General features: G+C 48.6%; 2 protein-coding genes across 3 annotated transcripts; one reads left to right on the top strand and one right to left on the bottom strand.

The window, feature by feature from the left end:
- The first annotated feature begins 650 nt into the window (after positions 1 to 650).
- On the top strand, positions 651 to 10,931 carry LOC124704237 (extensin-like). 2 transcript variants are annotated; one of them, XM_047236482.1, is made up of 3 exons: positions 651 to 1,271; positions 9,095 to 9,147; positions 10,391 to 10,931. In XM_047236482.1, the coding sequence occupies exons 1-3, from the start codon at positions 734 to 736 to the stop codon at positions 10,598 to 10,600; spliced, it is 801 nt and encodes a 266-aa protein (XP_047092438.1). In that variant the 5' UTR covers positions 651 to 733; the 3' UTR covers positions 10,601 to 10,931. The 2 variants fall into 2 exon arrangements, with proteins under 2 accessions (XP_047092438.1, XP_047092437.1); XM_047236481.1 differs by lacking the exon at positions 651 to 1,271 and adding an exon at positions 7,529 to 8,165.
- A 696-nt stretch (positions 10,932 to 11,627) lies between these two features.
- On the bottom strand, positions 11,628 to 15,095 carry LOC124704238 (polygalacturonate 4-alpha-galacturonosyltransferase-like). The gene is made up of 8 exons (XM_047236483.1): positions 15,014 to 15,095; positions 14,431 to 14,471; positions 14,293 to 14,347; positions 14,162 to 14,205; positions 13,650 to 13,984; positions 13,217 to 13,574; positions 12,530 to 13,117; positions 11,628 to 12,067 (listed from the first exon to the last, which is right to left on the bottom strand). The coding sequence occupies exons 1-8, from the start codon at positions 15,093 to 15,095 to the stop codon at positions 11,792 to 11,794; spliced, it is 1,779 nt and encodes a 592-aa protein (XP_047092439.1). The 3' UTR covers positions 11,628 to 11,791.
- Between the last annotated feature and the right edge of the window lie 324 nt (positions 15,096 to 15,419).

A 15,419-nucleotide genomic window follows, 5' to 3' on the forward strand; every position in this document is an offset into this window, starting at 1 on the left:
GTGTTAAATATATAGATAGATATGTGCAGTACGGGTGTATGCAAAAAAGTCCCGTTAAAAAATACGTTGTATTTTGGGAAATATAAAAAGACAAATTTGTGACAGTAAATGGTAATACAATAATATTAAAATAGTATGTCTTTTTGTTAGAAATTTGTTTATTTTGTATTTCCCAAAATTTAAAGTATTTTTTACCGGGATTTTTTTTTTTTTTGCGTAGACTCCTCTTGTACATATCTGTATACATGTTTAATGTCATAGGTTTTGGAGAAATAGAAATGTAAGATTTTGCGCATGTGCACCAAATCCCTATCCTCCCCCATGCCAATAGCGTGACTTTGCAATTAGTACAAGTAGACAACCTTGCGAGTTGCGACAGTACAACAACTTGCAAAGAGTGGCAATTAATGAGAACACCATGAGCTGCCTCTGACTGCTAGCGGGGATAAAAAGGTGATGATGCCATTATTGAGCGGTTATCAATCGTGTGGCGGCGCACGCACGGCGAGTCCAGCCAGTGCTGACGACGGTCTTCCTCGTCGTCGCTCTCCCCCGACGCCGACGCCGACGCCGACGCTTTCACCCTCTCCTCTCCTCTCCTCGTCCCGGTCGCCCTCCCACCACCACCCTCCACAAGGGCCAACGGAAGTCAGAAAGCTACCGCAGTTACCCCGCGCCCACGTCTCTGCTTGTGCTTATCCTTCTTCCCGCGCGCCCCGTCTCTCTCGCCGCCATGTCGTCGGACCACTTCTCGCTCCGGAGCTCCGTCGGTAGCCACGGCTCAGCGCCTCCCTCCCACCACCACCACCAGCAGCACCACCAGCATGTCACGCCGTACCCGCGCCCGCACGGCAACCCCGACCCGCTCGCCTCCGTCTGGATCCGCCGCCTCCACCTCGCCCCCAACCCGCCGCCGCCACCGCCGCCGCCCCACTCCGGCTTCGCGCCGCCGCCGCCGCCGCACGAGCACGAAGCAGTCTCCAACCGCAGCGCCGGGTTCGGCCCCTTCCGCTGGAGCCCGCGCCCGCAACGCGACGCGCCGGCCGGCGCCTGGGACGCCGCACCCGCGCCGCCCCCCGCCCCGCCGATGACGTCGCCGTTCTTCCGCTCCCAGCCACCGCCGCTGCCGCTGCCGGCGGTCGGGGAGTTCGCGCCAGTCAGGACCGCGATCGGGTTCGGCGCCGGCGCCGGCAGCGGGCTCCCCGGTCTGTCGTCGCGGGCGACGGTCCATGTCTACCCCCACTCATCCTGGCTAGCCACACCAGCTGCAGGTACCCAACATGTACTGTATATATTCCGGGATTTCCGTTGCACGTTTACAAGCTTGTGTGCTCTGCTAGGAAATTGCCGTACGATTTCGCTCTCTAACTGGTTCAAAACTTTTTTTTCGCGAAAACGCAAAAGACTTGCGTTTCGATGCATTGATAGAAAAGAAGGTTATATGTACAAGCCCGAAACCGGACGAACACCACGCCGTACAACTCGACCCAAGAAAAGGAAACCTAGTCTAGGGGAGCAGAAGGCGCACACCCCTGGGCTCCCGCGTCCGCCCATTGCCGCGCTTCCGCCACGATGTCGTTGAAACTGGTTCAAAACTGAAAAACGGAACCATTTTGAATCGAAACTGAACATGATCCGGGTCGGCTCATCAGCAGCTGATTCTGAAACTGCTTCTAGTAAACTGCAAAATGATACTCTTAATTAAGGGGCCAAAATTCGCATGTAGCTCGTCAAAACCTTTGGATTTGCTTCGATGCACCCTTGTCTAAATATGCTCACAAACAGCAGAACATCAGTCAAACATGACGTCTTCTGAAACATTTCACTGTAGCTTTTGCTAAAAACTAGCGAGCAACTTCAAAAATACTATAGTGTACACCCCCTCAGATCCATAATAAGTGTCAGGGTTTTAGTTCAAATTAGCTCAAATTTAAACTAAACCTCCGACACTTATTATGAGGGAGTACATATAGTTCAGAGCAGTGCCATGAGCCCTTTGCTACTCCTACCTGCTTAAGCCATCTGTTTAATTGATATACCTTGTCGTTTTCTCTTCACAACCAACTTCCTTATTCCCTCACGGCCTCAGAATTTGGAAAATTTATGAGATTTGCATTTTTATGAAAATAAATAATCGATGCTTGGAATTCCTACCGAAGTCAGTGTTCTTACATTGAAGTGATATTTGTTCCTGCATTGCGGTGTGACTAATTTATGCTCTCATATACAGTAGTACAATTCTGTTTTGTCATTTACTCAGAATAGCAGTTCCAAGAAATCCCCAGGATCCATGAAGAAACTATTATTTATGGATAGCTCTTTGTTTGGTAGTACATAGAATGTCGTGTTTATTAATGTATAGATAGATAGATGTAGACTCCATGTACACAATATTTTAGGCCTAACAGCTTCCAAAAAACACACACTCCAATAAATTGCACATGCTTCACCGTTATTATCAATAATTTCATATATTGTTGGACTTGCTGAATACTGAATCCATTGGTACCAAGTTATTATCAATAGTTTCATATATTGTTGGACTTGCTGTCTACAAATTTTGAAAACCTTGGACGCCTTACACAACTCAACGGTAGGTGCACTGATTAGTATTTGCCTCCATTGGTGTCGAGGAGAAAACCTTTGGTTGAGTAGAGTAGAGATGGCAAGCAAACATGAGGCATGCCTATATCCTGGTTTGACGTTTGTTATCTTAGATTTTTGTAAGCATGGGAAAATGAATCAATGCCTATACCAGTACAAAAACACTGGTGTGGAATACAGCGAAACGAAGAAATTCATCCTAACCTACCCTCTACACACACGCACCACCAACATAAAAGAGTCAGAGACAACAACAGTATGCAGGAGCAGAGGAGCAAGAGTGGTTAGCCTCCGGTGACAAGTAAGGTTTGAGGGTAGGAGGGGGGCACCCCGACGCGGTCAACCTCTGATTTTAGATGGATGGCCAAGATGGTGGTGGGCATGGCGGGATATTGAACGGGAGGGTACCACATGGACTGATTTGAAATAAAGGCTATATGCATCAATCGATGCAAGAGCTTGTGCTTCTATAGACCGCCAAGATTAAAACGTTTTCCTGAGTGAAACACAAGGATGGCTTAGATTAAACGATAGTTGTTCGGACTTAGGGGTAGAATGGCTGAGATTAAACAATACGACGATATCCATATCCCTTTGAGGGTTTACACTATTTTGAAATTTAGAGGCCAATGAGAGCACAAGCCTCGATGCAAATGCTGAGATCTTCATTCCTTTCTAAAAGAACATGAACGTAATGATATGCATCTCTAAAATAAACTAGCTGAATTCAAGTTTTGAGTAATTAGCTACTCTTTATCCTTTAGTACTAGCCTCCACCCGCCACATTCAATCAGTCGACCCCCTTTGCTTCTTGCTCTGGTGTGGTGGGGCGGAGGCGAGGGAATTCTCGCGTGTCATCCCTGCAACATCTCTTAGATCCATGTCTTCAATCATGTCTCGATGGCGTCTGGTCTGATGTTGCCAACGAGCTTGTGAGCTTTTGTTCTGGATAGTCCTTCACGGACCATGGGTTGGATAATATTGATATCTGTTGGATGGCTCCAAGCGTATCATTCGTGACATCATTGGGCACCCCTTCTTTCGACTCAAGGTCGTCGACCTGATATCCGGCTAATTGATTATGTTTATCCCGATTGCCCTATCTCTATCATATGTGTGACAACTGAATGAGGTTTGTTCCCCAACAGGTTTTTGCCGGTGTTTTGGTGGTTGAATTTCTTCATGCTGACAACAGTTACGGTGTTGCAACCACAATTAGATGATGTCGTGGTTTAATTAACGTGGCTCTGCCCAGCTCGCATCGCATCGATTTAATTCGACCGGAGGGAGGGAGTAGTAGATAGCCCACACGGTCTATTATTTTCTCATATAACTTAGAGATGATTATTTCCAAGTTTACCAAAACCGTTATTTTCTCATATAACTTGGAGATGATTATTTCCAAGTTTACCAAAACCGTCCCCCATGCCAATAGCATGACTTGTGCAAGTAGTACAAGTAGACAACCTTGCGAGTTGCGACAGTACTACAACTTGCAAAGAGTGGCAATTAACGAGAACACCATGAGCTGCCTCTGACTGCTCGCGGGGATAAAATTAAAAGGTGTGATGCCATTTTTTTTTTTGAATAACAATATATTACTATAATAAGCAAGTAGGCCCGCCTCATTAAAAACCTTCCAGCCCCCTTCGGTACCCTGGAAGGAAAAGAGTGCGTCAGAAAACCTACTGCTTTAGTCCGGATTACAATCAGTCATAAGACTGTGCTCTAAAAAGTCTGACGGTTCTACATCCCAAGACCTATTCTCATCCTGTATACACGCAAACTTAGCGCAACAGTGAGCCGACATATTGGCCTCACGTCTAACATGAGAAATAGTAAAAGTTTGAAAACCTAAACTATGCTCATAAATCTCCTCTAGAATAGGACCAATCAGAGATCGATTGTTATGTTTGTCCCGCCAATGTTTGCACAAAACTTGACAGTCCACTTCAAACTGCACCCTTTCAAAACCTCTAGCAACAAGCATATAAAACTGCATCTCTCGGGGCCAGCGCTTCAATAGTCGGAGGATCCATAACCCCCGTATAAGTTTTGCACATCGCACCTCTGAAAACAGAACCTGCACGTGCAACAATGCCAACTCCAGCCATACCCGACGAAGACTGAATGGCACCATCCGAGTTAAACTTTACAATACCACTCGGTGCCTCCTTCCACTTACAATCTGGTCTAGGACTCTTAAGAGTTGATTGATCTTGAGGCATTTCCAAAGCTAGAATAGTTTCCTTCACAAACTCCATTGTTTTAGAAGGTTCATAACTCTTTTCGCCATGAGTCACATTATTTCTGGATGTCCAAATCTGGTACATGACAGGTGATGATCATCGCCTTCTCCTTCTCACCGAAGAAACTCTCATACGGAATATCAGGCGCCCATGTTTCGGGGTGTAAGCGAGGCAACTTCAAACAGAGAATTGTCTTAGCTGCCTCCCAAAACATTTTAGCATGGCTACACTCAATAAGAGCATGCCATAGTGTTTCGGTTTTGCTTTGCAAATTCCGCAAGTGCTATTAGCCATGACATGCCGCCGTGACGGGGTCCCATAATCGGGAAGGATTCCACGAAGAACCCGCCACCAGAAAACACGCACTTTTGGAACTACACCAAGCTTCCACACTTTTTTCCATAAATCTCCACTTTGCACAGCTGAAGATTCAAAAATTTCATCATGAACTTGTTGTTGTTGCTGGCTATGCAGAATAAGCTCCCTATAAGCCGAACGAACAGTATAATAGCCAGAACTTTCTTTTGACCAAGCTAGCCAATCCTCCCCCCCACTCCTCCTTAAAGGAATTTTCAGAATTGCATCTGCATCTGGGGCAAAGAACAGCTCTCTAACCAAAGACACATTCCACTGGTGATCCTCATTCATAAGTTCATTAACTGTCAGTAGTGTAGTGTCTTGAAGTTTCCCCATAGGTTTCATTGAGTAAAGTCCGGAATCCAGTCATCATCCCAAATAGACACAGATTCACCTGACCCAATTCGTTTAATCAGACCCAACTTAAGGGCCTCACGCCCAGCCAAAATTGCCCTCCATGTCTTTGAAGCAGCCCTTGGAGCAGTCGCCTCCATGAAACTTCTATTTGGAAAATATCTGCTTCTCAACACTTGAGCACATAAGGGCATCTCCAACCGCACGACCCAAACAGACGTATTCGGACGTCCGATTGTGGTCGTTTGGGTCGAGGTCCGGAGACGCGGATAGACAATATGTCTGTAGCTTTGTTTTGTTCCCCAACGCCGAGCGGACCCAAATTAGTCCTCTTCCTCGTACTAGTACTAGTCAAAAACATGCCCGGCGAGCAGCCCTCGTCCGGCCTCGGCCCGGCAGCCTCCGTCCCCGCCCGGCGACCTCCGCCCCCACCCTCGGCACGCCCCGGCGAGCTCCGCCGCGCCACGCCCGGCGAGATCCGGCCCGAGTCCTTCCCGCACGCGGCCGAGCGACTCCCTCGCCCGTGCCCGCTCGGCGCGCCTCGCCGGTGCCCGTGCGTGGCCGACGCGGCGGGCGGCGCCCCGCCCGTCCCCGCGCGTGTCCGGCACGGCCTGCTCGCGGCCGGCGGCGGCCGAGGCGCGGCTCGCTCGGCGGCGGCGCGGGCGAGGCCTGCTCGCGGCCGGCGGCCCGAGGCGCGGCGGCGGCCCGACGCGCGGCCGGGTCCGCGGCGGCGCGGGCCCGAGGCGGCCACGAGGGAGCGGGCGGCGGCCCTAGGCGCGGCGGCGGCCCGACGCGCGGCCGGGTCCGCAGCGGCGCGGGCTCCGCGGCGGAGCGGGCGGCGGCCGGGCCGGGACGGCGCCGCACGGCGCGGCGTCGAGGCGACGCGCGACTCGCGAGGGCCGGGCGGCGCGCGGCTCGCGTCGGGGATCCGCCCGCCCACGTCGACCTCCGCCCCTCGGGCGGCGCGAGATGGCGCGGCGAGGCACGCGGACGGCGGCGGCCCGAGGTGCGGCCGGCGGAGTCGGACCGAGGCGCGGCCGGCGGCGGCGGCCCGAGGCTCCGCAGCGGCGCGCGGCCGGCCGCTCGTGGCTCGACCGCAAGGCGCCGCCCGTTCACGCACCCTTGGCCATCGCTCCGCGCGTCGCCGTCGACGAGCTTTGTCGCCGGAGCTCATTTTGGCGGCGGCAACTTCCGGTAGGGATGAAAAAAAGGAGGACTCGGCGCCGGGGTGCTCCATGTGTGGGCGGCGGCGGCAGCTGGCCGAGCCAGCCAAACTCCGGCGACTATTCCGGCCATATCCATGGGAAAAAGAAGACATGGGAGAGAGAAGATGTGGGGTCGGGCGAATAAAAACGGACGTCCGGAGCTGTCCCGAGCGAGCCGGACGGACGCAAAGTCCGCCCAGCATTTGCGTGAGATTTGGGTCGCCCGGACTTTATTGCCGTCCGTTTTGCATTTGCGTCCGCGCGTTGGGACGTGTTTTTACCCAAACGGACAAAAGTGGTATCCGTTTTTGGGTTTAGGTCTCCGCGTTGGAGATGCCCTAAGGAGTCCGGGTACATAACCATTCTCCATGCTTGTTTCCCCAACAGAGCAATATTAAAAGCCTCCAAATCCCTAAAACCCATGCCACCTTGAGATTTTGGGACTGAAAGTTTTTGCCAAGACAACCAGTGCATCGATCGCTTGTCCAGATTACCACTCCACCAGAACTTAGCCCAAACTGAAGTGATTGTTTTGCAAGTTCCTTTTGAGAGCTGAAAAGTGTGATGCCATTATTGAGCGGTTATCAATCGTGTGGCGGCGCACGCACGGCGAGTCCAGCCACTGCTGACTGCTGACGACGGTCTTCCTCGTCGTCGCTCTCCCCCGCCCCGCCCGCCTGTCCCCCGACGCCGACGCCGACGCGCGCGCGCTTTCACCCTCTCCTCTCCTCGTCCCGGTCGCCCTCCCTCCACAAGGGCCAAGGGAAGCAAGAAAGGTACCGCACTTACCCCGCTCTGTGCTTATCCTTCTTCCCGCCCCGCCCCGTCTCTCTCGCCGCCATGTCGTCGGACCACTTCTCGCTCCGGAGCTCCGTCGGCAGCCGCGACTCCGCGCCTCCCTCCCACCACCACCACCACCAGCACCAGCAGTACGTCACGCCGTACCCGCGCCCGCACGGCAACCCCGACCCGCTCGCCTCCGTCTGGATCCGCCGCCTCCACCTCGCCCCCAACCCGCCGCCACCGCCGCCGCCCCACTCCGGCTTCGCGCCCCCGCCGCCCCACTCCAGCTTCGCGCCGCCACCGCCGCTACACGAGCACGACGCAGTCTCCAACCGGAGCGCCGGGTTCGGCCCCTTCCGCTGGAGCCCGCGCCCGCAGCGCGACGCGCCGGCCGGCGCCTGGGACGCCGCACCCGCGCCGCCCCCCGCCCCGCCGATGACGTCGCCGTTCTTCCGCTCCCAGCCACCGCCGCTGCCGGCGGTCGGGGAGTTCGCGCCAGTCAGGACCGCGATCGGGTTCGGCGGCGCCAGCGCCGGCGGGTTCCCAGGCCTGTCGTCGCGGGCGACGGTCGACGTCTACCCCCACTCGTCCTGGCTAACCACACCAGCTGCAGGTATCCAACATGTACTGTGTATATTCCGGATTTCCGTTGCACGTTTACAGGCTCTGCTAGAAAATTTGCCGTACCATTTTGCTCTTTACTGGTTCAAAACTGAAACGGGACCATTTTGAATGGAAAATTGAACATGATCCGGGTCGGCTTGTCGGCAGCTGATTCTGAAACTGCTTCTAGTAAACTGCAGGATGATATTAATTAAGGGGCCGAATTTCGCATGTAGCTGTCCAAATATTACTGTAATCAACTTCAAAAATACTATATTGTACTCGCTCAGATCCATAATAAGTGTCGGGGTTTTAGTTCAAATTAGCTCAAATTTGGACTAAACCTCCGACCACTTATTATGAGGGAGTACATAGTTCAGAGTAGTGCCATGAGCCCTTGGCTACGCCTACCTGCTTAATTAAGCCATCTGTTTAATTGATATACCTTGTCATTTTCTCTTCACAACCAACTTCCTTATTCACTCACGGCCTCAGAATTTGGAAAATTTATGATATTTGCATTTTTATGAAAATAAATAATCGATGCATGGAAATCCTGCGAAAGTCAGTGTTCTTACACAGTGAAGTGATATGTGTTTCTGCATTGGGGTGTGACTAATTTATGCTTCTCATATCCAATTCTTTTTTGTCTTTTACTAAGAATAGCAGTTCCAAGAAATCCCCAGGATCCATGAAGAAACTATTATTTATGGATAGCTCTTTGTTTGGTATAGTACATAGAATGTCGTGTTTATTAATGTATAGATAGATAGATAGATGTAGACTCCATGTACACAATAGTATTTTAGGCCTAACAGCTTCCAAGAAACGCACACCCCAATAAATTGCACATGCTTCACCGTTATCCATTTGGGGGCAACCACACATACTGTTAGTTTTTCACTGAGACCTGTGATGATGAAATTTCTCTTTATGTAGGTTCAGCTTATCCTAACCATGCAGTGGACATGGTTCCCATGAGAAATTCACATGTAAGATTTTTTTTTTTGATATATTTGTCTCATTACATGGGTTATGGGTAATGGGCGTTGGTTCTTCTACTGGTTTTAGAGGAATTCTCATGACGATTCCTATCAGGGGAAATTACTTTTTAAAGAAAATGCACACATTTCAGCCCTCAGTGATGGACAAAGTCCACTTTTCAACCCTCAGTTTTATAACCTTGACTTGCAATGAAGAACTATGGAAACTATGCACTTTACAACTTCAATCCAAACTGGGGTAGTTTTCATCCATGTGAATGTCAACTTGGCACCAAATCTGAGTTTGCTCCTAGCTTTCAGGTCTTATTTTCTACCATCCTCACATGCCTGTTGACTTCACTCCACCTCAGAGCCACTGAAAACAGCATCTGAGCATCCCCATCTCCTCCTCTCACCGTGCTGGCCCCGTTACTGATCCGTTTGATGATATGCATCTCCATCTGCTATTTATGATATCGCAACGTCTTTAAAATAGGAATATTCATGTAAGTACTCAACGCAAGTAAACTCTATTTCGACCAAATAGCAAGCTTGCGACTACATCTGACATCATGTGAGCCAAAAAAACACGCTTGAAACCAACCGAGGGTGAAAAGTGTCTGTTTTGCTGGTTTGAGGTACTGAATCCTACGATTGCGGAGTTCAGGATTGAAAATCGTACTTTAGTTAGGGTTCAGGCAGTCAGGCTTGAATTAAGCTTTTGAAGTAGCATTATTTTTTTTGCACGAAAACGTTTCTAGTACAAGGTAAATTATGTAGCATATCAGTCCTGGCCCCTCCCAGTTCTTAACCACATCTTGCATATCGCTTATTAGCAATCAGTTTGTGTATATTTGAGTGGCTTTGCGTGTAATGGCACATAAAACTTAGCTAGCAATTCTACAGAATTTTCCACTTCATCGATGTTCCATATGTTAAATCAAGCATCTACTTCGTTAACTGCAGTACTATGCACTGTTACTTTTAGCTGGAGGAATGGTAAGTTATGTAACTACTAATAATGATGTAATAATTGCAAGATCTGCTTATCAACTTTGTTCTGCTCCTGGATCACATGGCTTCATCATTAATTACATAGAAATTCAAAGGGAGTTTATCAGAAACATGATCAGTGAATTTCAGCAACTGTACTCCTGAGGATGAGTAGCTGATAAATGCCCAGGACTGAATTCTATCTGTTGACATGGCACCGATATCCGCTACTAAGAATCTGACCCTCAATTTCTTGCAGGATCTCCATGTTAGACAACACGGCATGATCCCACGATATATTCCAAGGCCTGCTCCTAGTTCTAGCAGCCAGAACGAAGAACCTTTCTCCTATTGGAACATGGGGAGGTTTCAGAGAAGTACCACAACCTCGTCGATATCACAGGTTGCTGCCATGCCTGATAATTTTGTGAAGAAGAGGAGTGCTGACACGAACGGTTTCCTCCCCTGAAATTCAGAAAGCTGAGCAGGGCTGGATAAAACCACACATTGGCGCCACGGGTTTTCCTTCGCTCGGGGGAGAAGCATATACAGGCAGTTGTTGCCACGTTATGGCAAGAAGATGTCAGGATTTGGTGGCTATCATGTAAAGTAATTTTGCTCCAAAAACCTTACATGGTATGCGTTTGGTGTGGGATCTCAGTGGTAGTTACCACTGGTGTACCAATAAAAAAAGGTGGTGTAGTGTGCTGCATATCTTGCGTTGCTCGTGTACCTCAAAATAATGTTTTGCATTTTGATGAGATAAATGAATAATCACGTCTTCACAGTCGTTCATGGTCGGTCTGTTGTTTCTGTCCTATGGAATGCTACCAGTTATTGTGACGTGTACTAATTTCAGTAAGATTTCGTGGATAAATTCTCACAACATGCTCTTCATGAACTGTTTTTGAAAAGCTAATGCAATTGCAGAGAGCCTAAGCGCGCCCATAATATATTCCAGGTGAGTATAGTGGAACTCATATTTCCTCCGCCGGGCCATATGTCTGAGCTGTCCAGCCGTTTCTAGTCATCACTTTTTTTAAAGAAAGCGCAAAGGACCTTCGCATTTCATTTCATTGAAAAGATAGTTTTGTTTGCAACCTCCCATGGTTTAGTTCATACATGGCGGCACTACTCGTAGCCCTTGGGCACCAGCTTTTGCCCATGAGCTGACCTCTTTGATCTTTGAAAGCAGGAATGGAATTGACGGCTGAGCGCCCTCAAAGACGCAAGAGTTCCTGTGCTTCCAGATATTGTTCTCTGAAAAGATGCATACATTTTTTGTGTGGCTTGTTGTCATAGAAATAAGAAAATTAAACCACCTACAAATATAGCTCATATCGACTGGCATTACCACCACATGTTTAGAAACATTGCATTAACCAGTTCACAAGGATCATCAAGCTCACCATTCTTTTCATGAGAATAAGATGATCAAAGAAATGCTACAGTGGACTAGTCAAGACAGCACACCAGATGTGGGGGGGGGGGGGGGTTGGGAGGGAGGAAGCTACATACAGTAGAAAATACCAAACAAATCTAATAACACGAGCGACGAACATGTACTATAACTGTACTACCAGCAGGAACACTTCCTTTCGTAGTCCCGTCAAAGTGATTCCAAATGCTCATCAGGGAAGAATGCTTCTCTAGCTACTGTCTATTGACTGATCTTGCACCCGCGGACAAAGGAATGCTCGTAATTGATGTACTTTGTCCAGTAAGGCCGGTACTTTGTCATCGCAATCTCTAGCCAGGGTTTCATGTTTCCATTGTAGTGGATGACAGCGGCGCTGTCGATTTCTGAGTGCTCAACGGTTGGGTTGTATCCTAATCCAAGCACATGCCATGATTTGTCCAGAGGGTGCGTCAGCTTGTAGAAAGTCATAAGACCTGGTGGAAGTGTCCCCAGTTTCCACAGCAGCCTGTTTTCATTCTGTAAAAAAGTGTAATGAAAAACAGTGTGAAGACAGGGTTTTGGTGGAAGTATTTACTCTACAAAGCTGAGTAAGAAATGTGTGATTTAATTTCTAGTTACAGAACCCAACACAATGGTGCAGATCCTACATTTGCTGAGAAATTATCATGAGGCACTGCAGAAGCTGGAAAATGGGACCTCATTGCCAGATAACCTTTTTACCAAGGAATCTATCCACACCACCATGTCACTCTGATATGATCTATGCAATCATGCTCATGGAATATTTACAGTATTCCTTCATGTATAAGATGAAGGCTATATGCATGGCAGTGGAGAAAACATTTGAAAGACTGAACCACCAGATACCATATGGACAAGATGGTACTGCAAGAACATAAGACAGCAAATACAGTATGCTAGGAAAAAGTGGGCACAGTTAAACTGATATAAACATTATTTTAGTTGTTTCCAACTCACCATGGTCTGCCATCTATGGTAAATCCCAGTAATGTCCTTCTTCTTCCATTCTTCCAGATCAAACATATTCATTCCATAAGCCCAACCACACGCATTTGGATCAAAATTCTGGGCAATATTTGGGTTTGAAAAATTGAGGTACTTGTCGAAACGGTGGAAACTCTCCCCACATGTTTCCACAGCACCATTAACATTCCCATTAAGATCAACCTCCCAAAGTCCAGTCAAATCTTTCTGGACCACAATGTCATCATCAAGGAAAAGGATCTTATTCAACTTAGGATAGACTTGTGGGAGGTAAAATCTCAAATGATTGAGCATGGACAGATATTTTGGGTTTCGGTACTTCAGATTAGAAGAACCAGCAGAGAGAGTTTTTTGACGATCCGCCTTGAAGTAGTACTCTTTCATGGCTGCGGACTCAAGCTGCTTCAAAACAGGGCAGTACGAAGAGTTTAACCACTTGAAGTCATCCACATTCTCAACATGGATTGCGGCATCCCCAGGTGGATTCAACAGAAACCACATGTTCATTGCCCCAAAGTTCAGTTTGTCAGTAACAAGATGGAACACATGTTTCTCAGGCTCCTGCAGTTTTAAACAAGAAGATTAGGAGTTGCTACCGAACTGGGTCATACATCGTAACCAAGAAACCAAATTCCAAGACGCAGTCAAGATTGCACTAACCTTTGCATTCATGATGGTTGAGTTGACCACAACTGATGCTGCCAGAACATTGTCCGAAAAAAGAGCATAGTGATAAAGATCAGGATCTTCCAGATTCTCACTCTTGGGGAACTTTCTTTTCTCTGGAGAGAGAAGGTAATAGTCTATCGTTAAGCGCATGGACAAGCAATGGATGCCATTTGGGATTGTCTTTGCTGCCAACTGGCTGAGGAAGGTGCTCTGCTTCTTCAAGCTCCGGACCTGCTCATCAGCTGATTGAAGCATTGCTCTTAAACGCTGGGTAATTTGCTTGCAGTCATACAACTGGTCTCTTGCTTTTGATAAAACTTGACCCATTGCTTTTGCTCTCTCAGAAGCACTTCAAATTAAACAAGAGAGAAATGAGCCATGCAGGAAAAATTTGCCGATAAAAACAGTTTGAGCCAACAGTTACCTTCTGGGAAGTTCAGCATCAGCGGTAGCTTCCCCAAGGGAGCGCTGGCTTTCCTTGATCCTGGAGAGCAGCTCCTGATAAAGATCGAGCTTATCCCTGGACTTGGCAAGCACAGTGTATATTCTGGCCATGATCATTTGATCCCGCATCAGACGGACATTCGAATCTGCCTTGTCGTTTTCATTTTCACGCCTCCATAAGCTATATTTTCCCAGCACAGCAGAATCAACGGCTTTTGAACGCTCAATACCTGCATTCTCAAGTTTAACTAGGGCTTCATCATCCTGCTGCACTACTTCCATTTTCTTTCTTACACCAGTTCTCTCCCTCAATTTCTGCACATGGAAATGTGAAAAGTGAACAGGGGGCACAGATATAAGATTTCATTTCAAAAAGAGCTGTCATGGAAGAAAGAAGCTACATAGAAAGGGTGATTAACCACATCTGGAAATTGTTAAATAAGCAAACAGTGATTGTCCTGCTTAAAATTGCAGTGAAGAGAAAAATGTTACCCTGCGAGTTGCGTCTGCTGGCCTGCTCAGTAGCTGAAAGCCATCTGCATTAACAAATAAAATAAAACGCCCCTTGTTAAATGAGCTTCTGTTAGAAGACATTGAACAAAACAATTTTCATCATTACTCACCCTCTTGATGCAAGGAGAAATTGTGCAGTTTGAAGTTGGGTTGCCTACTCCAGTCCTACCATTGCAGGAATCCATCAGTATATAAGCAAACATACATTTCAGTAACACCAAGGAAATAGTAGCAGGGCAGGGTAGTACTGTGCTAACCAATTCGCCAGAATAAATTGGGTCCTCTGGAGCTGCACAAAGTAGAAGCAATTACATCAGCATGACCCAAGGAAGTGTGCTCTAGAACAAACGGAAGAGGAAACTGCAATGTGGGTCAATAAACTTTTTCTTCAAGTGTGCCAAGTAGGCCACCATTGTCCTAGTTCGCGCATCTCCGAACTGGATAAGTGCCTCACTGGTTCCAGATCGCTATCATGCCACATCAACACCGCAGCCACAGTACTTCACACTTGAATCTGAACATACTCCATCTGTCTACAAATATACGTGTGCAGATCATGCTCTCCAGGATCAACAAAAAGGTGGAGCATCTGGACTGCGAGCAGATCAACACGGCCGCGACGCCTACAATTCTAACCCAACTACGGAATTACCCTAGACGACAAGCGGTTCAAAAGCAGTTGCGATGCGACGCGAGGCTAACTGGCAGTGATAGCGTGAACGCTGCCTTTCCGCATCAAACCTCCACTACACCCGCAACTGCAGATCTCAATCTGCGATCTACAGAAACGAGTTTCGAGACAGGGGAAGGGAGAAGAGAAGAACTCCTCACCTCCGGCGGCGGCGGCGGCGGCGGCGGCGGCGGCGAGGAGGAGAAGGAAGGAGAGCGCCGCCAGGGAGACCGCGCGGGCCATTTGCCCGGCCCGATCCGCGGGAGCAGGCAGCCGGGAGGAAGATCACTCTCCGCTCCTAATGGTGGCGGTGAATCATATCTCGTGTGGAAAAAGGGGGAGTGTTCTTTCGGGTGATGCGGTGGAAGAGGACGGTGCGGAACGAACAAAGACGTCGTGTGGGCCCATGGGAGAAGCGGAAAACGGGCGAGATGAAAGCGTGACGGGCCGGCGTGTCGGTCTCTCTCTCGGGCCTTTAAACGATAACTTGGCCGGGACTTAGGGCATCTCCAATCGACCCAAAACAGACCTGTTGTGCCGTTCGTTTCAGGTTGTTTGGGTGTCTGA

The sequence above is a fragment of the Lolium rigidum genome, chromosome 3 (genome assembly GCF_022539505.1).
Source record: "Lolium rigidum isolate FL_2022 chromosome 3, APGP_CSIRO_Lrig_0.1, whole genome shotgun sequence".
NCBI classification, from domain to species: domain Eukaryota; kingdom Viridiplantae; phylum Streptophyta; class Magnoliopsida; order Poales; family Poaceae; genus Lolium; species Lolium rigidum.

What these genes read in the sequence shown, in the direction of transcription:
- LOC124704238 (XM_047236483.1), bottom strand. Translation starts at nt 15,095, where the DNA reads ATGGCCCGCGCGGTCTCCCTGGCGGCGCTCTCCTTCCTTCTCCTCCTC. An exon ending in GATGCTGAACTTCCCAGAAG is followed by an intron (nt 13,575 to 13,649) that starts GTAACTGTTGGC and finishes TTTAATTTGAAG; the next exon opens with TGCTTCTGAGAGAGCAAAAG. An exon ending in CAACCATCATGAATGCAAAG is followed by an intron (nt 13,118 to 13,216) that starts GTTAGTGCAATC and finishes TTAAAACTGCAG; the next exon opens with GAGCCTGAGAAACATGTGTT.
- LOC124704237 (XM_047236481.1), top strand. Translation starts at nt 7,610, where the DNA reads ATGTCGTCGGACCACTTCTCGCTCCGGAGCTCCGTCGGCAGCCGCGAC. An exon ending in GCTAACCACACCAGCTGCAG is followed by an intron (nt 8,166 to 9,094) that starts GTATCCAACATG and finishes CTCTTTATGTAG; the next exon opens with GTTCAGCTTATCCTAACCAT. An exon ending in TTCCCATGAGAAATTCACAT is followed by an intron (nt 9,148 to 10,390) that starts GTAAGATTTTTT and finishes AATTTCTTGCAG; the next exon opens with GATCTCCATGTTAGACAACA.